Source organism: Astyanax mexicanus, chromosome 16 (genome assembly GCF_023375975.1).
Source record: "Astyanax mexicanus isolate ESR-SI-001 chromosome 16, AstMex3_surface, whole genome shotgun sequence".
NCBI classification, from domain to species: domain Eukaryota; kingdom Metazoa; phylum Chordata; class Actinopteri; order Characiformes; family Acestrorhamphidae; genus Astyanax; species Astyanax mexicanus.
In genome coordinates this window covers 13,053,752-13,079,806 of record NC_064423.1, presented here as the reverse complement: position 1 = coordinate 13,079,806, position 26,055 = coordinate 13,053,752, and the positions used below count along the sequence as shown (strand labels likewise).

General features: G+C 38.2%; 1 protein-coding gene across 7 annotated transcripts in view; it reads left to right on the top strand.

The window, feature by feature from the left end:
• The first annotated feature begins 444 nt into the window (after positions 1-444).
• Positions 445-26,055, top strand: part of furina (furin (paired basic amino acid cleaving enzyme) a) — a 183,124-nt gene continuing 157,513 nt past the window's right edge. The window contains exons 1-2 of one of the 7 annotated variants that reach the window (XM_022669588.2): positions 445-565; positions 23,477-23,743. In XM_022669588.2, the coding sequence (XP_022525309.1) occupies positions 23,567-23,743 (177 nt within the window). In that variant the 5' untranslated portion in view covers positions 445-565; positions 23,477-23,566. Of the gene's footprint in view, positions 566-2,720; positions 3,466-3,702; positions 3,895-4,030; positions 4,379-4,796; positions 4,819-6,030; positions 6,132-23,476; positions 23,744-26,055 lie in introns of those variants that run through there. The other 6 variants (XM_022669584.2, XM_022669590.2, XM_022669586.2 and 3 more) reach the window with 6 other exon arrangements.

Sequence of the window (26,055 nt, the reverse complement as noted above, 5' to 3'; positions counted from 1 at the left end):
TATTTTGGGCTAGTTTAAGCTTCTGAAGGGCGGTTTTATTTGTTGGACCTGGCAACCCTACCTGGTTCAGTTTAACGAGAGATACCCTACTCCTCGGCGTGCATGCGCAAAACAGAGGGGTAGGGCCAAATGGGTGAAATGGGATTGAGCCGAAATTTTTTTCAACAAAAACAGATGAACTATGTCCCTCCACACAAGAACTCCAATAAATGAGCCATTTCTTTAAAGCAGACTATAAATTGATACTTCTGCACAGGTTCTTTTTTTGGAAAATGACTTTTTCTTTACTTTACCAAAGTTCAAATGTAACAAACAGCATTTTACTGAAGTGTTCTGTAGTATAACCTTACCTGCAGGATGGACTGATGGAGCAGTTCCTGCAGCTGATTGAGTCAGGTGTGCTGTACTGGCTGAGTGGGAGTGAATCACAGCAGGCTGGTTGGGCCTGTGGCCTTTCAGCTGAGCTTACCCTCACCTCACGCCTACAGCGGTACAAGCTCCGTGTTCCTCCACTTACCAAAAGAAGATAATCTGTGTGTCAGCCTCATGAAAAACGCAGAGAGAGGTAGGTAGGCAGGCTGCACCGTCTCTGTGTCTAAAACGCAAGAAATGCTGACTTCATGCCTATCACTGCCCACACTATCTCAGTTAGGAGACAGAGCTGTGCTGAAAGTCTCTGTATCTGAATTAAAGCAAATAAATACATCTTAATATTGCCAGTGTGTGTTCAGCTCACTGTTACATACTAGCGTTTAGCTGTTTTTTAGCATTTTAGCTCAATAAAACAGTCTACATTAGTTACATGTCTTTAAAGTTAAATATTTCTTACATCTAACATTACCTAAAAGCAAAGAACATCGTGTAAACGTTATATTTTGGTTACATTATGCCTTTTAAGGTATTTATTAGAAAAATAACCTTTAAACAACTTTATTTAACATTCCCAGCTGGTGTTTTAACGTTGAATCAATGTGGATGTTATGGTTGAATCAACGTTGGATTTGGTGTTGATTTCGAAAAGTAAACCTACATTGATATGGCAACATTGATTCAACATCGTACGTTCAACCTTTAATAAACCACAGCTCACATTCGGGGTTTTATTATCACATCTCCTAACGTTTTTAAACAAATTTGGAAACATAATTTGCTTAACTAAATACTGAATTGTTTGATTTCTTTCTCCTTGCTAAAAAACTGCCTGAGCAGCTCAAGCTGGTCTAGCTGGTTAAGCTGGCTGACCAGTGTAGATTTTGGTCTGCATAGGACATGATCAGCCTGACCTAGCTATTTATAGAACCCTTGTGTCTGCAGCATTGTTGTTTAAATTACATACAAACACTATGCATCAAAACATTTTTACTGGCTCAGGATTATTTAATGTGTAGGTGCCTGGTTAAGTTAAATTATTATTTTAAGTGTGCAGATAATGCATTTTCTAATAAACATTTCTTATGCTTTTATATGTTTTAGATAATTTAGGTATTTAAATTATTTAGTTAGCTATTTTCATAAATATATCACACTATTTAAACGTGTCCAAGAATCCCCTGCAAACAATGGACTAAAGACACAAACTGAAAGTGAATGAATTTCCTCTAAGATTTACCATATTGTTTCCTTATTTAGCTTACTTACAGGTTAAGCTTAAGCTGTCCACCTTACACTATCATGGTTAAATATTGCTGTAATTAAAATAATTTATTTAAATTATCTTAGAAACAGAAAAAGGTCAGCATGAACAGTTGAACATGCCAAAGGCACAGTATTTTGATAGCTTGATCATGTTGGTTGACCAGCATAACCAGCAAGACATGAACACAATCAAATGCAAAATACGCTGAATATGCTAGAGTATGTTTTCATCTGGATGAACAACTTTATTTTAATGTATTAATTCGAATTATTAATTTTACAAGTGCCTAATTCCTTTGTGCAGTACTGCCAACACCCACTTTGCAAAAGCTCATTTCAGGAAGATTGCTCCATCCACCCCAACACCCTGGGCATCAGGGTGCCCTATTAAAATGCAAGAGACTCCCTGAACCTCTGTGATGGGTGGGACCAATCTTTTTTTTTTTTTGTTATACAAGTACATAGTTATCTGTATTGTCTGTTTCTAGTATAGGCATTCTTGTACTGGGCGTTGTTTAAATGGCTTTGCCAGTAAAGTGAGTCAGTGTAATGTTTAGCAGTTTATTTTTCTGACTGTATCAAGCTAAATTCAGAATGAAGAAGAAATGGGTTTTCATCCAATTTTTCAATTATTGAGTTTTTCATTTCAGCCTTTCACAAACAGAATTTCAAGAAAAAGTTGAATCTTCTCTCGATTTTCAGATTTGTCCATTTTTGTATGTTGTAACACAAATCTGATGGTATAATCCAACTTGCAAAATGCAAAAAGTAAAAAAAATCAGAGAATAAAAGATTCATATTTTATTTTATATTTTTCCTGAAATTACAATTTTCTATTTTTGCATTTAGCCTTAAACGATTACACTGACCAAAGTGGAATAATGTGAGGCAGTTTTAACTAAACCTAAGGTGCAGGTGTTTGCACCTCGCGGTGAAGAGTGGTGATTGTGTTTATGTGAATGAATGGGGTGAGTATAAGTAATGGCACCGCTTGTCCTGCAGAGGCCGCCATAGTGCCGTGGTGCGCGCGCGCGTAGTGGGCGTGTCTAAAACCGCGTCGGTCCGTGACGTCGTGACGTGTTTCCTCAGCAGCCCCTCGGCACGGCTGGAGGTGGTCGGCGTTGTTGTTTTTTTTGGCCGTGTTTTCTTTGTTTTTGGGTTTTGTTAATGTGTTTGTTTGACCGCCCGACGCTTGGAGATGTTTTCGGGGGTGACGTCGGCGCGACGGTGTGTGGGGGCGAGTCCGCGTGCCGTCGCTAGGTCGAGTAGCGGATGGAGCCGCCAAAGTTTCCCTGCCGTAGAGTAAACACACGCGAGTGTGTGTGAGGGAGTGTGTGTGCGTGTGTTTGAGGGAGTGTGTGAGGGAGTGAGTTGTGAAATAAGGTTAAGCTGTAGTATTTTATCCAGCCAGCTACGAGCTGGTGCCTCCAGTGACTCAGCCTGTCGGTCCACGGAGCTCTCAGCGCCCCTTCGCCTCTCCTTCCCCAGCCTACCCTTCACACTACCCGGTCTCCCAGCTGAGGCGATGCCGCTGTGTGTGGAAGCTGCTTTGGGGAGCAGCTAAAGCTGCTGAAGCTCGTCTGGAGCTGCTCGTCCACGTCGCTCAACTCCTACACTCTTGCCATTATTATTATTTGCCCCCAGGGACGTGCAGGAAACCCCGGGCTGGAGCAGAGCGCTGTGTTGTGCTTCAGGACTTTACTAGGAAGGAGCTTTCCTTGGAATCTTGTTCTCAATCCTTGGAGAACGAGGAAGAGGAGGAGGCATCTCAGGAGGTTCTTCAGCACGACTAACTACTAACTTACCCAGCTAAATAATCACCTAGATGAGGTAAGGCTGCTTCTGTTCTAATCTCTGTAGCCAGTTAGGTTAGTTAGCTATCAGCTAACTTTTCAACAAACCAGGTGTTTGTCATTTAGTCTCTTTAAAGAGAAGGAGGAGGAGGCATCTCGTGGGGGTTCTGTATTGCTAGGAAGTAGATTTGCGAGTTTGCAGTCAGTGGAGAAATAGGAGGCATCTCAAAGCAGTTCTCCACAACAAACAGAGACAGTAAGGTTGCTTGAACAAAGCTTAAAACTATCTTTTAAACAACCCAGGTGTTTGTCGTTTGATCTTCTCAAATAAAAGGAGGAGAAGGAACCATATCATGAGGGTTCTCCATTGCTAGAAACCAACGAGCTCTGCTAGAACACAGTTCACAATCCTTTGGGAAAGAGGAGGAATCTCAGAGGGGTTCTTCAGAACAACTGTGGGCAGAAAGTAAGGTTGCTTCTATTCTCTAGAAATATATCTAGGTAGCAGTGGTGTGAAACCTAACTTTTCAACAAACCAGGTGTCTGTCATTGTTCTCTTTAAATAAAAGGAGGAGGAGGAGGAGGCATCTCGAGTTTGGAGTCTTGTTCAGTCACAGGAGAAGGAGGAGGCATCTCAGGGGGTTCTCCATTGCTAGGAATCAACAAGCTTTGCTGGAACATATTTTACAGTCCTTGGGGGGAAAAGTAGGAGGAATCTCAGAGGGGATCTTCAAAACAACTAGGGACAGTAAGGTTGCTTCCATTCTCTTAGAAACCTAGCCAGCTTAAAGCGTTTTGAAAGACTTAAACAAAGCTTAAAACTAACTTAACAACAACCCAGGTGTTTGTCATTTGGCCTCCTTAAATAAAAGCAAGAGGAGGCATCTCATCACAGTTCACCGTCTTTGGGGAAGGAGGAGAAATCTCAGGGGGTTCTTTAGCCAGACGAGGTAAAGTACTATTATTCTTCACGGTCTTTTGGATAAGTGTTCTTTGTCAGAACTAACTAAATGTGCTAATGATGATTTCTATTATTTTAGAAAAGTCACCTAGTAGTGACCTAGATTTTTGTGAAAGAGAACTAAAAGTGATTTTTCAACCCAGGTGTTTGTTTTCTGGTCTAGTTTAAACAACGATTAGACATCTCAGGGGGTTCATCATTTCTAAGCACAAGCTTTGCTAAAACACAATTTACAGTAACTTGAACAAAGCTTGGAACTAACTTTAAAACAAACCAGGTGTTTGTCTTTTGATCTCCTGAATAAAGAAAGAGGAGGAGGAGGCATCTCACGGGGGTTCTTCATTACTAGGAAGGAGTTTTGGTAGTTCAGAGTCTTGTTCACAGTTGTTGGAGGAGGAGGCATCTGAGGGGGTTCTTCAGCAGAACTGGGTAAAGTAATGTTGTTCCCATTCTTTTAGAAAAGTAGCTAGCCAGCAGTGATCTGATTTAACTTGAAAGAAGTTTGGAACTACCTTTTCAACCCTACCCATATTAGGAGGTATCCAGTTTGGTTATTTGCCAGGACAAGCTAGATTGGGTAAGGATGATTTAATTGTTTTAGAAAAGTTACTAAGTAGTACCTGGATTTACTTTTCAACCCAGGTGTTGGTATTGGGGTCCCTTTGTTCATTGACAATGTATGGGCTTCATGCCAACTTGGCTCGACTTGGCTCAAGCATACTTGAGCTGACTTGGTGTTTTGTTGTAACGTTGAATGGAATTTTTACTTTTGAAGCTTGGACAGTTAATGTTAAAAACTGTAATTAATTAATAGGGTTGGATTGTCGAGTTTAGACACTGTACAGTACAGATGAATGCTTTGATATTTATGTTATGTGTTTTTTACTAATTTCAAGTAGATATTATCTTGTATAGTCATGGGATTTACTGAAAATAATTTTTTTCAGTTTCTACATAATATAAACATAGTTGTTTTGGTTGTTTATTACATTGTCAACAGATGTGTAAAAACAGAAATGCTCCAAAATAAGTTTTACTTGATCATTATTTACTACAACTGTAATATTTCTATTTTAGAGATACAAGTTTTTTTTGGCGAGACAGCGACAGTACTCACTGATGACTTAACAATATTGAGCAATATGTGTGGGACTACACCTAGTGTCTCTGGAGCCAGCTCGCTTAAAACTGGCCAAAGTTGTAGAACTTGTGGACACTCCTCCTGCTTTGTGTTTTGTTTGCACAGCCAGTACCCATTCCAGTACATTTTCCCTCAGATTAGTTTGAAAATGAGCTGGATTTGAAGGAAGTTGATCAGATTGGCGTGTGCTCCCCTTCTGTCTAGCCTTGCCTTAAGCTTCCTGATATTGAATATTTCGTGCTAAGCTCTGTGACTCACAGGAGCGAGAAGTAAAGTCCAGGAAAAGAAATCTTTCACTGCTTGGTTTTTAACTTGATCCTTCAGTGGCTGAGTCCAGTCTGGCATGTTCAGTTTCCAATGAACACCAGCTAACAGTAATTGACAGACTTGTAGGACTTTAGAGTCCTGAAAGTGTTGTTGTTCTAGGTTGCCAGCTTTTTTTTAGTGCCTGAGGCAGTGTAGGCAAAATCAGGTGATGTCACTGGAGTGGGTGTACTTTGAAATCAGTGTCAGCAGTGGCTTAAAAGCCTGTCGGAGAAGGTGCGCACCTCTGTCTACTGTCAGCGTCGGCTTGGGTTTGAGCTATTTTTGATAGAAGTGAGTGAGTATTTTCTTCTTTACTTTATTGCACTGGATGTTTGAACAAAGTTTAAACAGCAGCATATGTCTACTATTTTTATAAGTGCTGTTGTTGTGGAAGCCAGCTGTTAAAGGTCAAGAGGGGGAGATTAAATGTATCTCAATAAATTTGACCCTATCTGGTGATTAGATTCTTTTTTACTTACTCAGCTTTTCTTGGAGATTAGATTTATTGCTGTGTGTCAGGAACGGGGCAGAGTAGTAGATAGTGCTCAAGAGGGTATATGGCTCACTCAGTGGATTGGATCTAGCAGTGGTCTTCTTAGTGAAAGCTGAGAATGTATTTATTTTTTATTTGTTTTTATTTGTTTTTTTATTGTTATTATTTTTATTTCTAAAAATAAAGTTTTGTGATCTGTGTTGGTGGTGAGAACACATTTTGTGGAATGCTGTATGAAAGTGAAAGGCCTAATTGTGTGTGTATGTATGTATGTGTGTAGCAAGCAATTTCTCCTTTGTTTGTCTCTCATTATGTAAGTTTATCATCCTGCTGTTTGGGCCTAATCTGTATTGACTGTTTTGCAGTATTGCAGAAGCAATTATTCCACACTGTGTGGTGTGGGCTTGCAGTGATGTCTAAAATGTGAGCGACTGCAGTTAATGAGTTAGAGTTAGTTGCGTGCTCTCTGTGTCACATTCAAGCATTTTTGCTTAGCAAATGGCACTAATAATAAAATCAATGTGTTAACGAGTCACAGACAGTTTGTGTGGGTGCTGGAGTTCCCTGACCAGTCTGAGGTGCTCCTTCTAACTGATGCAAGAAACGTTTTCAGAGACTAATATATTTGTAACTTTTTATGGCTTATAGATTATATAGTAAGAGCTTAATTATTTGGATTAGTGCCATAGTATGTCTGTAGGGTTTACTATTTTCTCTTACTGTCATTTGATTTTAATAATTTCTTGTATTCAGTGTTTAGAATTTGTGAGAATGTTTGTTGAATTATACAGCCATGCAATATTAGTGCTGGGCGGTATACCGGTCTATCTGGTATAATTATAACTGGTTAGCATTTTTCATATACCATCATACCTCTAGAAGTGTTGTGAAGCACTGTGTAGAAAAGAGCAGATAAAGCATGCCAGCTAATGTTAGCCAGTTAGCATAACAAGCTAATGCACTGGAGTGACTGTAGGTCAACCCTGTGGAGTAAAACACTCCGTCCTACCTGGAGAAAAATGAAAACAGCACTTTATCTGAGGAGCTTCTGTTTCTGTTCCTTGCAATTAGTGTTGTTATTGGAGTAAAAATAGAGAAAAAAAACAGCAAACAGCAGTTATACACACAAAGAAATGATTGGAATTACACAGTTGATCCATAGCTTTGATAAAAGTTTCTTATGTATAGTATGTCTTTTCCCAAATTAGCTTCATATCCAGAACACAATGACGGTGCATCCAGGAAAATTAGAAAATCATTGAAAAGTTACTTTCTTTCAGTAACTTAGTTCAGAATGTGAAACTCATATATTATCTTGATGGATCACACTCTGCACTGACTTTAGACTTTGGATATAACACAGTGGACCAATACAAGCAGATTAGATGACTCCCCAAACCTTTACTGATATTGGAAACTTCACACTAGACCTCAAACAGCTTAGACAGAAAATCTTACAGCACTTTATGCTTCTCTCTGCTGACAACTTTTATGGAGATGTGGATTTCATTTTCCAGTAGCACTTGGAACACTGCCCACACTGCCAAAAGTACCTTTTGGTTTTACATAATATTAACATTTTCTGAGATACTGACTTTTGGGTTTTGATTAGCTATAAGTCATAATCAACAATAAAATACATTTTGATCTGAATTTGATCTTGTATATGCGCGGTAGAGTGAACCTAACATCAGATGCAGGGTGTCTAAATGCATTTGTGTTGGTCAAAAAATCAAGGACAATAAGTGCTGAATGCTGATCATTCCAAAGGTAATGTTCAGGCCATATTGTTTAATCAACATTGTAAGCTAGCCGAACCTCTTCATAATGCACCAGCTGGCTAACGGTTTCAGAGATGATGTTTGTAGCAGATCATTTTTAGATAATTTGCATCATGCTTGTTTCTGTTACACTGGTGTGTATTGCTGCAGTGCTGAGGAAAATCTTGTCCACCTTGCTGCCAATTGCTATTGAGATTGGTGACATCTGGTCATGTTTTTCTGATATGCCTTCTTCGCCCATGTGAGTGCTTCTTAATTAATGCTTCTTAAGTTAATGCTGGCTCCCGGCTGCTTATTTCCAAGTTCTTCAGTCGTCCTGAGGGACATGACGAGAGTAGAGCTATAATAGCTTTGTGCAGAGGTGGAAGAACTGTTCCGAATTTTTTGCTTGAGTAAAAGTACACATAATGTGTTGTCTTGGTACTGTGTGTGAAGTGGTGGTCTAGTATTGAGAAGTACACTTGAGCACTGAAGTACTTTAACTAAAGTAAACCTACAAATTGTGTAACTGTGACACAAAAAAACATATACAAGCTTAGTATTTAGAGTTTTTAGATCTAAGAAGCTAGAAGTTAGCTATTAATCTATGACTGTAGTAGGGAACATGGGCACAGGGTTCATTCTAAATTGCAACCTGAGTTTGGGGAGTACAGGTCAGATGTTTTAACTGCTGATTTAACTACTCATTTGGTAGACCCAACCTCCCCTCTCAGTTGTTTTCTCAACTGTTGGAATTGGACATCAAAAATGGAGAGACAGTTTAGAAACATAAATTGACCTTATTATCAAACTTCAACCAGCCAGCAGAGGTGCTAAACCTGTGATGGTTTCACTTTTGACAAATGTCATGCTGTTCATGCTTTCTTTAGTAGGGCTGGGTATCAAAAATCAGTACCAAAAAGCTATCAACAGAAACGTCTCTGTACTACCAATTTGGTGCCTATTTTTGATTCTTTTAATTAAATGCTCTAAAAGTGGAGAACACACACTGCGAGGTGCCCTGACATGCACACTCACTCTCTCTCTTGCACTTGTGCTGTCTATCCCTCTCTCATGCTGTCTCTCGTTTGCTCTTGCTCGTTTGCTCTCGCTCGCGCTGTCTGTCCCTCACTCGCACTGTCTCTCCCTCACTCGCCAGCTCTCTCCATCTTTTACTGCCTTGCTCTCTCGCGTTGTCTCTCTCATTGTACTGTTTCTCTCTCTCTTTCTCTCTCTCTCATTCACGCTATCTCTTTCTCTCTCACACACTTGGTCGGTCTCCTCTTTCCCTATTTTGCTCTGTCTCTTGTTTTCTCACTCTGTCTCTTGCTGCCTGCCGCTCACTTGTGCTGTTTCTTCCTCACTCGCACTGTCTCTCCCTCACTCACGCTGTCTCTCTTTTACTCACTCACCTGCACTCTCCCTCTTTCACTGTCTCGCTCTCTCACACAGTCTCTCTCTTTCGTACTGTTTCTCTATCTCTCGTGCCTTTTGCTGTGTCTCTGGTTCTCTCGCTCGGTCTCTTGCTGTCTGTCACTCACTTGTGCAGTCTCCCTCTCTATTTGACAGTCTATCCTGAGATATTGTAAAGCAGTAAGTGTGCCAGAATTAAGCCACACCCTACACTATTTTTTTACTGTCTCCCAGGGAACTACCTTTAAACTAATATAAATATAATTACTTAATAAAAAGATTTATAGTTTAAAAAAATAAAGGTATTGCTGTTGTTTTTGTTGTTAATTAAGCGCCACAAAGGTTTTGTTCAAACAAGATCCAGAAAGATGGAGCCTCTTCTGGTGACAGTATGAGAATGAGATTAATGTTAAAATGAGATTGAATGAGACTTGGCTGTTAAATAAATACAGTGTGTGAGAATAATTATTGCTATTTGTATTTTTTAGGAAAAAGTTATCAGAACAAATAATTGTTTTGTATCGTATCGGTATCGGTATTTATAAAAAAAATAAAATACCCAGCCCTATTCTTTAGTCACTAATATCTACCATTATCTTTAAACTTTTAAACAGGATAAAACAATGTAGTTTAAGGAAGTTGTTAGTCTTTCAGTTAATTTTTACATTACATTTCTTTTTTTCCTGTATTTTTCTTTAATATATATATTGTTTTAGTCTTTTGTCTGATATGTCTACCTGTAGAATACCTCAAATCTGAAATAACCTTTTTATACAGTATTGTGACATTTTGCCACACTGTGGCTGAATCTTAAATTGCTCCCTGCTCATATTAGTGCATAACATGAGTCATGGAACTGTGGCTTTCTCCACCCAAATTGTCAGTAAATCTTAAATATAAAGTCATGCATCTGTGTCTGGATAGAAATGGCTTTGTGTTGGGCACATAATGTTCTGTTGTAGTTGTAGAAGCTATTATTTCACTCTTTTAGTGACTCTATAGAAAAAACGTTTTCTATTCACCTAAAAAACATGATTTTCATATTTGCATCTCTATTTCAAGAATTGTTCTTTTTTGTGTTGTATGCCACACATGGAGGAGGGAGGCATGTCAGTCTTTGACTGGTTTAATGTTGCTGTCAGAATTAAGAGGTTGTTTCTCGTTTTTGGGGCTGGAGAATGTGGCTAAATGATGGGTTTAACACAGAAGCAGGATGTTTCAGTGATGGTTTCATTTTTAACCAGTTGTGACTCACAAACGTACAAAATGTAGCCAAAGGAGTTTGGCTGACAAGAATGTGGTGATATGTATCTCAATACAGTGGTTATTGTTCAGTATGTTGATATATTGTGAAACCATAAGGATGAAAAATGGAATATATACCATGATAAAATGGCTGTACCAGGCTGTACCATGTGTTTAATGCAAAAATCGCACTGCTGTCATATCTTTGAGCTTTACTCAAGAATGCTCACCACATCAGCATAAACCATATATACTAGTGCATCTCAAAGAAACAGAATATAATTGAAGAGTTACTTTATTTGAGTAATTCAGTTCAAAATGTAAAACTCATGTTATATAGCTGTATTACACACAGAGTGATCTATTTTAAGCTTTTATTTATTTTATTGTTGATGATTATGACTTACAGACAATGAAAACCATCAGTCTCAGAAAATTAAAATATTATACAAGACCAATTAGTACTTTAGGCAGTGTGGGTAGTGTGCCAAATCCTGCTGGAAAATAAATGCTGCATCTCCATTAAGAGGGAAGCATGAAGATTTTTCAGGAAAACTCTGCACTGACTTTGCACTTGATATAACACAGTGGACCAACACCAGCAGATGACATGTCTGCCACCAGCGTTGAAACTATTAAAATTCTACAAATTTATATTTTTTTGGAGTGCCAGTACCTTATTGCAAAACATACTATTGTGATACTTGGATATATATGAATATGTTCTTATGTCCTTGGCAGCCATATGTTCATGTTTTACACTACCCTGCAGGAAGGGCAGCTGGTTTCAACTACAGAAACACTGTAGCTTTCATGCTTCTCTGTGAAACAGTTCCACACTGCAGAGCTTTAAAGCACTTTATCTTCGATAAACGTCCCTCACTGCTGCAGGCCAGGTCTGTTTATGGCACCTCTACGACAGCGACGTTAACGGAGCGTGGGAACAAATACAGGATCTGAGGCCTTAAAATAGCCCCCACCTCTGGACTGAATCAGGATATCCTTTAAAAATATAGCTGAAATAATGATTATCGGACATAACCGTTCTTGAAGTCTTCCATTACAAAGTAATGAAGGTACTTGTAATTAAGAGTCTAAGAAAATATAGATATTGCCAACTATCACAATGTTTTGTTTACAATACTCTACACTAAAACCTCATTGGCCAACTAAGCATGAGGAGAGGCCAATCAGGATTCTCAGGATTAGTCACTCTCACTGTGTGTGCAGGCTCTATCTATCGCTACGTCACACATTATTGACGCATTGACAATTAAATTTAACGTATTTTTTTTTATATCTGACATTGTCGATTACGCCGCCTAATCGTTGCAGCCCTAATGAGCATAAAGGCTTCGTTCACATTACCAGGCTGAAGTGACTCTCATCCGATTTTTTGCTCAATGTGGCTCAGATTAGATTTTTTCATGGCTGTGTGAACGAGCCAAATCAGATTTTTTCAAATCAGATCTGAGCCACTTCCATGTGTGGTCCTAAATCAGATACTTATCTGATCCATTTACGTGCGACATAATTGTGAACAGTCAAATCGGAATTTGTCCTCCTTTTTTGCTTCGTACTCACACATCTCTTGGTGCAGCTGTGCAGCTATAGCTGCAAAAACAGCAAAAGCAAACCGCCTGTGAATAGCTAGAAAAGCTCTAGGGAAAACTTTCTACGCAGGTTTTTGGAATAAATATATTTAGTTTTGCAGGGATGGTCGCATAAAGCACACTGATGCTATTTATTACAAAATGTGTCCCTTTTCCACTCAGGAATACTTCTGCCTTTAATTTAAAGAGAAGATCTTGGGCACTGCTGCTGTACAACTTGGTATTGGTGAAGTCGGGTTTTGTAGTACATTTTCAGTTCTTCTCATTTCCTTTACTTAAATATTTGCTGTGTCACAGGAAGAGCAATGCTCCTTTCCCTGGTGCTTTCTTTTAACCAGTTTGTGTGCTTTTAATAAGGAGTGTTTGCTGTAGCTGAAGGTAGGAGGGCTGGATATAGTGGTAGAACAGGAAGAACTGCAGGAGAACTCACGACAATAATATATATATATATATATAGCTGCACTCCTTTATTTGAGGTGGTGACAGTGAAGTATCTGCCTTCCTCTTCTGTAACAGAAATGCTCAGTTGTTTTTGGGGCAGGTCAGGGCTTACCGCTTGTCCTACAGCTAGAAACTTTTTAATCCCATCCTGTTTTACTGGGAAATAAAGTAGGGATGCACCAATGTGGGAAATCTGGGCTGATGCAGATATCTGATATCAAACCTGTATATAAACAGCTCTAGAAAAAAAATAAGAAATAACTTAAATATTATGAGTTTCTTTGATTTTACCAAATTGAAAACCTCTGGAATATAATAAAAAGAAAGATGAATGATCACAAGCCATCAAACCAAGCTGAACTGCTTGATTTTTTGCACCAGGAGTGGCATGAAGTTATTCAAAAAAAGTGTGTAAGACTGGTGGAGGAGAACATGCCAAGATGCATGAAAACTGTAATTAAAAAACAGGGTTATTACACCAAATATTCATTTCTGAACTTTATGAATATGAACTTGTTTTATTTGCATTATTTGAGGTCTGAAAGCTCTGCATCTTTTTTGTTTTTTCAGGCATTTCTCATTTTCTGCAAATAAATAATATACCTATAAATAGCAAAATCAGAGACACTAATTCAGAAACTGAAGTGGTCTCTTATTTGTTTTTTTCCAGAGCTGTATATATGGATGCCAATATATACATTTATAACTTTGAGAGAGACTGAAAACCCCACTAAAATTTTAAAAACAAATGAAACATTTATTCGTCTTGCATTTTAGCTTTTAACTAACTGTATACAAATAATAAAATGAAAGGATTTTATTTTCACATTTTTTGTTTTCACAATTTTTAAACCCACTTTTTTATTTAATTAAAATGTTACATAAAACCATAGTTCTAGTGAAACTAATAATACATAATAATTGAATTGAATTATCGTCCGCCACTGATATAATTCCGATATCATAGTTCATCTTTAAAATAGAGATGATTAAATGTATAAAAGGGGCTGTATAATGCATTGGAAGGTAGTATTTTTTATATCATGAACTAATAAAGTTTGCAACTTATTTGCTCTTTTCTGCACACACTGACTTGTGGGTGGTCACTATCGGTAATAGACCATGAAATGTTCCAGTTAACAAGGATACAGACTGTAATAATGATACTTTTACTGCTCCGTTTATTACAATAATAAAAATGCTATCCATAAATAGGATGTCTCTTGCCCAATGATTCTCACAATAAATTTTACACATAATGTAGTGTTTGTTTTAAAAGTAAAGTGTAAGACCGTGTTCGCTTTACAGGATGTTTAGAACTAATCCTTGCAAACGTCTGTCGCTTTGTCATTTTCCAGTAATATTTATGACCTTTTAATATGTTTTTTTTTTTTCGCACACTCTTAAAAATGATAGTGCTTTGAAAGGTTTAGGTCTGTCATTATAACTATTTTTGTCTAAACTCTATATTGTATAATAAAAAAAATAAGCACTGTATAGCCGTGTTTTAAGCCGTCTTAAAATTCCACTGTTCCGATTGGATAAAAGGTCAACCTTCCTTTTACTCAGATTTACAATATATCTTCTTGCTTAGGGCTTGCTGGTGCAGTACGTTGACACATATTGAATTATTACTCCTGTATCACGCTACGTTTCATGTTGCCAGGTTCTTTACCAATGCACACATTTTCTTTAGGCTGTAGTAAGTACCCCATGGGGGAACTATACAGCACTAGATTGAACAAACTGTAACTTGCATGAATTTATTTTCAAATTAAGGCCTATTCACACCAACTTTTCACACTAATTTTTGGTACGTTTTTCTGCTTCCTCTCTGCTTTTGCTCTAGATCATTTATTTCCTTCACATGAGTGTTAATTAGCAAGGGAAGATATAGTTCACTGTTTTTTGTGGGTATTAACAGATTAGAATGCACATAGACCCACACAAAATGTGTAAAAATGTATAACTCTTATTTCATCTAAGATTATGTCTTCTGATTGGTCTGTCTGACTTTAATGCGTAAGGATGTGCACTGGCTCATAGGGCTGAAACTAACATTTTAATAATCGATTAATCTGTTTTTCTTTTCTAAATTATTATTATTATTATATTTTTATTATTAATATTATTATATTTCAGGTGGGACAGAAAATATGCTAAATGTTCGTATGATATAAATTTACTAACAATGAGAGGGCTGGGCATGGAACGCAGTGATGCTTAAGACTCCACCGTAGACCCAACTAATCTGTTGTTAAATTCATTTCTTCAGTTTCTGAATCAGTTTTTCTGATTTTGCTATTTATAGGTATATGTTTGAGTAAAATGGGCATTATTTTATTATATAAACTATGGACAACATTTCTCCCAAATTCCAAAAACAAAATATTGTCATTTAGAGCAATTATTTGGAGAAACTTAGACATAGCTAAGTTAAGCTATGCTAATAATAACAAATAAAGATGCAGAGCTTTTAGACCAAAAAATAATGCAAAGAAAACAAGTTCATATTCATAAAGTTTTAAGAGTTCAGAAATTAATATTTGGTGGAACAACCCTGATTTTAATCACAACCTCATGCATCTTCATTCTCCTCCACCAGTCTTACACACTGCTTTTGGATAACTTTATGGCACTCCTGGTGCAAACATTCAAGCAGTTCAGTTCAGTTTGGTTTGATGGCTTGTGATCATCCATCTTCCTCTTTATTATATTCCAGAGCTTTTCAATAAAAATCAAAGTAAAATCAAAGAAACTCATCATTTCTAAGTGGTCTCTTATTTTTTTTCCAGCGCTGCATATATATAATGTAAAAGTGCTGCGCCCCTAAACATAAAGCACACATCCTTATGTAAACAGGCATGTCTAGACTAATGTGTTCTGCTTTAAACGGTCAGTGTTCTTTTTAAAAGCAGCAGGGCTACCGGGTGAACTGGATAAACACACTAAACTATTTCTCTGAGAACTTTCAGATATCTGCCTTGATGTTTTGTCTGCTCTGAAAGGGTGAAAACACTCTGCCTGTGAACAAGCACCCGGAGTTTAAACACACTGGCACAGATAGAGGCAGAACCTGTTTGAGGGCAGCGCTGTATAGACTTCTTCTTCAGCTCCTGCCTGGCACAGGAAGTAGAAGAAAAAAGGCAGCTGATTGTGAAGATAAGGCACAATGGCTTCTGCCGAAGAAAGCAACTTTCTTTCATTGTTTTTGAATTTGAAATGACGCAGGATGAGTGTGCAAATAGCTACACCTTGTCCCTGGTAATACAGTGAACTGCAGTGGTGCATAGAGGCAATTTAGGGGAACTTAATTATTATTAAGATACTGCTTAATAAAATATGTACTTTATTAAAAAAAAAATAATAAAATAAATATTATTTTTAATAGTTACAGTAGTGCTGGGCGATATGAGAAAAATCATATATCACGATATGGAATTTTTTATATCACGATAACAATATATACCATGATATACCATATTTAAGTATGTTTTAATTTATTCTTCGAAATATATGACAAAAATAATATCATTGCTTACTTTTTTCCAACATTTTTATTCAATGTGACATTAAACCCAACTTTCACAAATGAGAATTACTACCTTTTAGTGCAGCAATATATATGTATCAAATGAAAACAGATGGGGTAGATGAAATAGCTAATTTTTTCAGAAGATCAATGCATCTCCATTGTTCAGCTCTCAGGGTGAGTTTGATAACGTAAAGCATGACGCAAACCGGAGTGTCCACACATGTCCGTCAAATAACGTGAAGCAGCGTTGTGTCACAAAACCACATTCTAAAGCTATTTTGGGAAGATTACTTTATTATCACGTTTATAAACCGAGTTTATGCAAAGTGACCATGCTAATACATTTCATCGTAGCCTACTTTATATATTTGCATGAATAATTGATGACATTACTGTAGGGCTAGGGAGGATAGAAGGTAAGTAGCACGATAGACACTTTTCTATCGTCCCCACCATATTCATCGTCATATCGCACAGCACTAAGTTACAGGGTTCTCTGTGTTTCTGTGTCTTTTTCTAGTTATTATGATAATGTAAATGTGCTGTGTGTAAATGCTGCAGTAGAAAGTGCAGTAGTAACAAAACTGAAATTTTTTAAAATGTTTTTAGTTCATTTGTTTTTTGTTATTTAAAGGCCCTGAAAGTTTACTGCAAAGTTTTGTACACTGGATTTCATACCCTTTCTGTTTTTTGACTGGACCTGTAGAGCTTAAATGGCACGAATAAAGGAAAAAATGGAAGTGTTCTAAAACCTCTGACCGGTGGTGTACAGTATATTAAACAAGTGGAACCCTGAAGTCCCAGATTGGCACAGATCTCCCTATTATTGGCTGAGTAGCATTGTGGCTAACAGCACATGTGGCGCGCAAACTAGAGGTTTGATACTCCAGGGTTCAGTTTCCCAAACAGTGATTAAGCCTAGTCTTGTAGTACACTACATTTTGAATGGAGATTTCCTATTGAAAAGGAAAAATGAGTCTAGGACTAGGCTTAATCCCTGTATAGGAAACAGACCCCAGTTTTTCTTTGGCTGAATCTTCACCAGTTAGAGTCCTTGGGCAAGACTGCTAACTCTGCGTTTTCCAACCTGTATAAAGGGATTTATGTATAGGTCACTCTGGATTAGAGCATCAGATAAATGCAGTAAATGTAAATGGTTTAATCTCAGAAGTCCTAGATTATTGGTCCTGCACTTACTGAGCGGGTAGGATGGTCCTCCTTCACCATCAGTCAGCGTGATTCAAGCTGGTGTGGGCGTCATTTAGCTGATGTTTCTAAAATGACAGTGTTCTCCAAGCGTCTTAAGCTGTTGAAGAGACTTTGTTAGAGTAGCAGTTTGGAATAATCACTGGAGCTTCATGTGACTCAGAAGAGGCAGCTGTGGCATCATGTGGAAGGTCCTGATTAGAGGGTGGGAGCTAGAAATGACTCAATATTGGGGGTGAACATTGTTAAAGCTATCTGTATTATAGAAGCTGAAGAGAACATTGCACTGACCTTCAGGATATTTGCGTGGGGTCTTCTGCATTGAGTGCGGATGTGATTTCTGTTTTGCCAGAACTGTTTTAGCCAGATGTTGCTGGTCACAATCATTACTACTCACTGCACTGTCCACTGTGGGTGGTAATGCCTTGCATGATGTATTCCTGGTTCACACATGATTCTGTGGATTGAGGAATAATAGAATATTGTGCATTTTGTCAAGCTTCATTCAAACGTCAATGATTAACATTTCCTTCCTTTACTATATACCAGGGGTCAGCAATTAAGTTTGGCCACGGGCCAGATATTTTCCACGTCATCACGTAGCGAGCCAAATGGCGGGGGACCGCTGCCCCGCTGCCAAAGCTAGTGAATTGGGACACAGCCATGAAAAGCCACCATTATAAGGACATAGGGAGCCCGAGAACGAGTGGAGAGACAGGGGACACACAAAATCTGTCCAGGCATTTTATTATTTTTTCCGTTATATTTCAAACAACCTCACGGGCCAGATGTTTCATGCTTGCGGGCCTATCGCCGACCCCTGCTATATACTATACTATATTATATATATATTTATTTTTATAATTATGGGGCTGGTAAAAGAAGACATACTTCTGTTGATTAGCCGACCCCATCTAGTATCCACCCCTGTGCATAACAAGTAGTTATGCAGATACTATTAACTAAGTATGAGTACATGTATTTGATTTTTGAGAAAGGAGCAGCGTATGTATGCAAATTAGCCTTTTATACAATTTACTGGCGTTTGTTACTATGTGGAAATAAAAGGGCTGGACAATATGAATAAATTAAATATTACATTTTATTTGGCGAGATTATTGCATACGATATGATATGGCACACAACCAGTTGTAACAGAAGTCAGTGTTCCAATGTCATGATACTATTAATGCACTCCATATATCTCTATATATATATATCCAGGATTAAAGTAAAATTAATTATACTGGACAGATACAATCTGTCTCTAGTTGATATTTCATGAGAAATGAGAACAATGTGAATTTTCCTTTTGCTAAAAAATAGCAAAAAATGTATACTTAATAATATCAGCAATAATATCAACAATATAAAAAAATGGTGGCAATATTTTTGTGTATAGTATAATATAATTTGGCACACCCCTAGGGAATACTTTTCATATATAAACTGTTACGTCAAGATGGGCTGGTTGTCGTTTTTAAAGTTTCGATACTGGTACCGATACGATACATTGTATTTTCTCACAATGTATCTATTTAACAAGCAATCTCATTCGTTTACTGTCCCCCTGAGAGGGGGAAAGTAAGAGAATGAGTAAAATCATTGCTTGTGTTTAAGACAGCGTGAGATAGCATTAGAGAGTGCGAGAGACAGTGCCAGTGAGCGAGAGGCAGCTTGAGAGACATTGTGAGTTAGTGAGAGACAGCGCATGTTAGCGAGAGACATCGTAAGTGAGAGAAAGACATCTAAGTTAATAAAGTCGTGGAAGAAAGTAAAGGATGGCTAGATGGGTAGCTTGCTAGCATGCTAACTGGCCACGACGATACATGTCCATTTGTGACAGTGTTTTAAGGGTTAAAAGTAGTGTTTCACCAATCTCTCGCCTTTTTACGTTTTCTCTCGAACAGACTCCAGCTTGCCAGTTCTGTGATACTCCTCAAACTATTAAACACATCTTAGTAGACTGCCCTGCACTTTTAACCACCAGAAATAACTTTTATAGGGTTACAAATGTGAAAGAATTGTTTGAAAAGATTCCACCAGCTAAAATACTTAATTTTCTGGAAGTCCTTCATATGAAGACACTGGTTTAAGTCTGTGATGCTCAAGTTATGAACATTGTTGATGCCATAAAATAGCCAACATGTTGCTGATATGGCACAAAACCCAAACAAACAAACAAACATTTTCTCTCTCTCTCATTCTGGTGCAATCACTCATCTTCCATACAAAGTGCACTTTGTAAGGACACAGGACACAGATTTTTGTACCGTTGCTTTGTTTGCGATTATGAGTAAATGGACAGTGTCTGAATTATGCATCTCTGACAACAAGCAGTTTTGATTATTACTGATGTGTGATTGTGTCCTTTTTTAGCTGAGGAAAATAGAAACCTAAGGATGTGGGGGACGGAGGAACTTCTGGCTGTTTTTGGCAGTGAGCTGAGTTGTTAGATGTTCACCCCATACCCCCCCTGACCTTTATTCACCTTTTATGTCACTGATTACGCATCGTCACTTGACACAAGTGACCGTGGAGTGAATTGTCATCTGAAGCAGAGGTCCTTGCTGATGGCTACGGTTAGTTCCCTTGCAGTTAGTCATCGGCTGTAGCACTGCTGATGCAATCAAAACGAATTCTGTTGAAACGCTCGCAAGAGACAAGCAAAAGTTTTTTTTTTTAACATCACAAACTGTTGAAGGACGACCATTTCTTCAGGATTTCCATCTCTTGCACACAGTCCACCACAAAGCAATTAAAGGTATTTGTGTACGATGGCAGATTAGTCCTCCATCAGAGCAGAATGATTTTCCAGGACATTGCAAATGTGGGCATTGGCTGTATTTATCGTTTTCTCCTCCTGTTCATTAAACTGTTCAATCACCCTGTAGGCTAATAGCTCTCAGATGATTACACTCGAAAAACACAAGATCAGATTCAATCAGACTGCTCTAAGCTTCTGAAGTACTTTCAGTTTATGTGTGCGGTCTGCTGCTTGGTGCAGGAAGCTCTTTGGCCAGACGGCACTTGGCCTGTGTATTATAGATGACATGAGGACACTTCTTTTCTTTTACCACTTCCAGTTTTAGGTTGAGACGCAGATTAAAACTGCTGACATTTGTGCCAGATAATAACCTTTTTCTAACTTCAGTTTTTCTTAATATAGCAGTTGTGCTCATGCACAGTTTAGTTGGTTTTTAAATCAGTAGACACATCAGACTTTTTATAATAAGCTAAGCTATTTAGTAAAAGTGCTTAAAGCAGTAAAACGAGGTGGAGACTCTGCATACTGTTAAGTAGAGAAATCTGTTGCTGCTGTCTCAAGTCTTCACGTCCCATAGGTCATTTATTGCCTGGAATAAACTCCCTGAAGAGGTGCATTGGTGTTTGGGATGACTCATTCAGCGCAGTGTCATCTCCTCTCTCTCAGGTGAATTTTCCTCTCTCTCAGGAGGGGGATGACTGTTACTGATCTTCAGTAGACAAGGAGGCCCGTATCAGTGGCATGGGCTGATATTTGTTACTCATACATTTGACATTTGAAGTGAATGGCACGTAATTCAGAGTTATTAAAAATGTTCACAAATCCATGTTTACTGCAGTTACACAGTTTTGGTCTACAAACTCAGTTCTCAGTTTCCCTCTTTACCTTTTTTATCATTATTGTATATGGTTTTGAATGTTAATTTACAGAACAGATGTAATTGAAACTATATACAAGTGCATCTCAAAAAATTAGAATATTATTGAAATGTTAGTACTTAATTTCAGTAATTTAGTTTAAAATGTGAAACTCACTCAGCTATTATACAGATGTGTTACACAGAGTGATCTATTTTAAGCATTTCTTTCTTTTCTTGAATAACCAAAAAATCAGTGTGTCAGAAATTTTTTAATATTATATGAAAACAATTGGCACTTTTGACAGTGTGGACAGTGTGCCAAGTCCTGCTGGAAAATAAAATCCGCATCTCCGTAAAAGTTTTCAACAGAGGGAAGCTGTAAGAAGTGCTGTAAGATTTTCCAGGAAAACACTGCACTGACTTTAGACTTGATATAAAACACAGTGGATCAACACGAGCAGATGACCTGGTTCTTCTTCAAACCATCACTGATCATCATCAATGAAATTTTACATTTTATTTGTAAATTAAAGGAGCAGAGTCTGGAGAAAGAGTGGAGAGACACACAGTCCAAGCTGCATGAGGTCTAGTGTGAAGTTTTCACAATCAGTGATGGAGGAATGAGACCAAACTGTTTAAATTGGGCCTTTTATTAAGCAGCTTCTCATTGGAATGGTCAGTTTCTCTCTAAATCTCTGAATACTGGCAGACTGGTGTTGGGCAGATTTGGCACAATGTGCGCGAGTCATGTTTGCTTGACCATGTTTGCTTGGACTTTGTATAGACTCTGAACTCAACAGTTGGAGGTGTGTGTGTGTGTTGAGTGAGTTGAGCTTTTGGCCAGATGACTGCGCAGCTTACTGTAACTCTGACGTGTCTTTATCTCTCCACTCCGAAAGTCAGGCTGGTTTTTACCAATGTGTAATTAAATGTTAAAATTTAATCAGATTAATCACAGCAATATTCTGTGATTAACAGCTATTAATCACACTTATTTTTTGTAAGATGCAAGTTTTTTGGTGGATATTAAAATGTAAAAAAAAAAAAGAATGAATGTGAGAAATGTAAAATGTAATTATAATTATGTTAGTGGTATCAATTAAAATACTAGTATATACTATAAATATGTATGTTTGTTTCAGGGGAGATAAAGCCAACGTTGGGTGCTGGAATAAAGAATGCATGATAAATAGGATACATTTAATTTAGTATAAACATCTAAGCTAGATTGTAAGGATTTCTGAATTAGAGCTTAATTTGCTGAGTATAAAAGGTGTCTTCACTCTGGTAGTTGGGTTCTGTGGTCCGGATCAGTTGATGATGACTTTGTTTATTTAGAATGTTTTCTCCCTCTGTTTGGTTTGATTTTCCTTAGGCATAAACCTAAACACACAAAAATGCTCACCAGTTAACCACATGAGCACATTGTGTCCTCTGATTGATGTCTGTCTGGTGCGGGAGCAAGAAAGTAAATATAGCGAGAGGATTCTGTGTTCCAGCCCATATTTCTGTGCTGCTTTAATACAGAACGCTGAAAATTTCCCTTGAATTCTGCACATTGCTGCTTCATGCTGTTTACAAATGCAGCAGAGACAGCGTTTGTTCATAGCAGTATATTATCTGTGCCTTATTAGCAGTTAAGCTCATCTGATGGAGACTAGATCACGTTCTCACCACAAGCGAACCTCTTCAGGAAAAAAAAAAAATCTGTGCATTAGATGGGTGCTGGGCAGATTACAAAGGAAGTTGGGGTCAAACTTGGTGGCATGTTTAATTAAAGCAAAAAAAAATACTGCGTTACTGATTCCAAATTAATCATGTGCGTTAACGCTTTGACTTTTGATGCTTTGAATACCCTAGTTAATATTGAATTGCACTGGTCAGCAATAATGTTACATCTACCTTGCTAATATTGTGAAGGTCCTTCATTCCACCAAAATAGGCCTAAACCATTAAGGCATAGACTCCTTGAGACCTCTGAAGGTGTCTTGTGGGATCCTAGGCCCCCATGATGTTGTCACAAGCAAAATACAAGACCTGCCTGATGTTTTTCAGGGTGCTCTGTCCCATTTTGGCCTTTTCAAATTTTTTGACTCTTAACTTTGCCTTTTTTTTTGTGCTTTAACACATCAACTTTAAGCACTGACTAATCACTCGCTGCCTATTAAATCCCACCCCTTGAAAGGTGCCATTAGAACCAGATAATCAGTGTTTTTCTCTTCAGTTTGCTTCAGTGGTTTTAATTAGAAATCTAATCATTCGCTATTGTTGCTAACTTCTAATTCCTGTACTTCTTTCATGAATCCAGGTCATCTCACACCTGACAGAAAGCTGCCGTGCAGAGGGAACTTGGTCCTCGCATCAGGACTTCCTGTTTCAGTGACCTCCACCCTCTCTGATGGAGCTCCGACTGGCCTCCTTGCTGCTCTCCACGCTGCTGACCCTCCTGACCTCTGAGGTGACACCGTCCCTAGGACAGAAGGTTTACACCAACACATGGGCCGTCCACATCACTGGCGGAGAGGAGGAAGCAAACAGGCTAGCCAGAAAACATGACTTCATTAACCACGGCAATGTGAGTATTCAGCTTTTACACTGTCGTTACACTGTGAGCCCTCTTCCTCTTTTCCTGCTTATTGTGGATCTGAGAGTTCATTTATTTTTAGTTTTTCTTTTGGAAAGAAATAGATTTTCCTTCATTGTGACATTTCTGATGAGATTACAGGTCACTCTGTACCTTCCAATTATGGTTAAGCAGGAGGTGCTGCTTCAATTTCATTTTTAGTTTTTCTCTTTTTGCTGTTTCTTTCTTTGTTTCTCTTAAAAAAATAGGTGTGTAACAAGTGATAATTCCAAAAAACATGAAGCTTTGCTTTTCATGCACTATTCTTCAACCATTCTTCCTTCCTTTCTTGTATTTGAAACTTTCATATTTGTTAAATTTTAAATGGCTGTTAGTCAAACCATGTCCTAGAAATGTCTAAAAAAAAAAAAAAAAGACATCTCACCTTTATGAAGGTGACAATTTAATATTTATGTCCTGTAAAGAAAAAGGCAGGTGCCCTTAAAATGCCCCTTTACTGCAGGAGAAAATGATCTTGATCATTGAAGCGTAGATGTGGGTGGTGGCCTTTGCCCCTCCCCTGGCTCCTGACCCTTTGGGTCATCAAACCCTCAGTTTGTAGTGAACCAAAATGGACTGAGCTTTTGGTTCAGTTTGAAATTTGTCCGTAAAAAAACAATTCTTTTTCAGTTTAGCTATGCAGATAATCCCACTTACCCCACTGCACTCCCCTTATCACTAGCGATGCTCCAAAACTAGGAGGGTGAGGACTAGCACATGCCTCTTCTGATAGATGTGAAGTCAGCCACCACCTCTTTTAGCCAGTTCTCAGTTCTGATACATCAGCTTACAGATGCCTTGTCCTGACAGACATCACCCTTTGGAGTGATGAGGGGAGAGAGCATTGTTTACCCACCCAGAGAGAGCAAGTCCAATTGTGCTCTCTCGGGGCTCTGGCAGCTGATGGCAAGCTGCATAACTGGGATTCAAACCAGCAATCTTCTGATGTACCTCCTACTAGATACAATTTTCTTGTAGGGATCACAAAGTCCAAGAAAAGAAAAAAACATGTATTTCAACTTATCATCTTGTTGGATGTGGGCCAAATGGGCAAGTTTGAAGAATTGAGGACCAGATTATGTTTTTAAACTAGAGATGCTGTCAATTATATATTTTTTACTTTTTATAGCTTATCTTTCGCTTCTGTTTAAAAAAAAAAAAAGTTTAACCCTTAATCATTTGAGCAGACAGGCCAACAAATCACAATGCATTTACATTTTCACTGCATCTCTAGTGTATCTCTAGTCCATTGCTGAAAGCATCTAAAACAGGTACAAGCCTAAGGACTAGATGAAACAGTGGAAGAAGGTTGCCTGATCTGCTGAAGAGTACATGGCTTCATGGAAGTGGATTTATCTGATTTGTGGTGATCTTTATACTAGCACAGATCATCAATTAGGAATACCCTAAACCCCAAGTTACTCAGATCTTCCTATGATCCACATTGTATCAATCAAGTTTATAAAGTATCTGCTTAAAGTGTTTTGCTCCAAGATACCATAGGGCACCTTTAGAGATCTTGTAGACTCTGGGTTCAGGTGGGTTGGGGCTGTTTTGGTCATCCAGCGATGACTGTGGTCAGAATATTTAGTTTATTTGTGTATTGCATGTTCCTAATTGAAGGATTTATTGACCCCATACCATGCAGTTGGCAGGCGCCAGTGGCATAACCACAGAAAAGCAGCACTTTAGTGGTTGATATCGTGCCAATCTTGAAGGCCAGAGGAGCAGGAATGTCATCAGACACACGTTATTGCTCTTTAATGCAGCTGCTGTTGAGAATGCCCGTTATTAGCTGGACTTTTTTAATGTTCCAGAGAAAATAGCCCAGATAAGACTAGCTGACTGGCCAAACAAGACCCTTTTTTAGTGTTCTTCCATTGAAATCCCAGAATTGCCATTACAGTAAAACATGATTAGGTCGTATTCTCAGAATGAGATGTTTGCAGTTGCTTTTCACTGCTGTTTGAATTTGCTTTCTGGTATTAGTATTTGGACATCATGTTTGTTGAAGTAACAGATAATTCAACAAAACAGTCTGACTCTTAAGGAGGACTTTGGACTATTTTTCTAAAGCGACAGCATTCGGGGAAAAAAGGTCATTGCACAAGATCTCATTAGAATTAAACATTCTCTCAGTCTCTCTTCCACCCTTCCATCCGTTTGAGAGGAAACTCATAAATTTAGGATGATTTCCTACATGTATGATGTTTGGAGCACTCTGGGAGGGTGATAAAATGCATAAATCATTTTCCTGCCTGTTT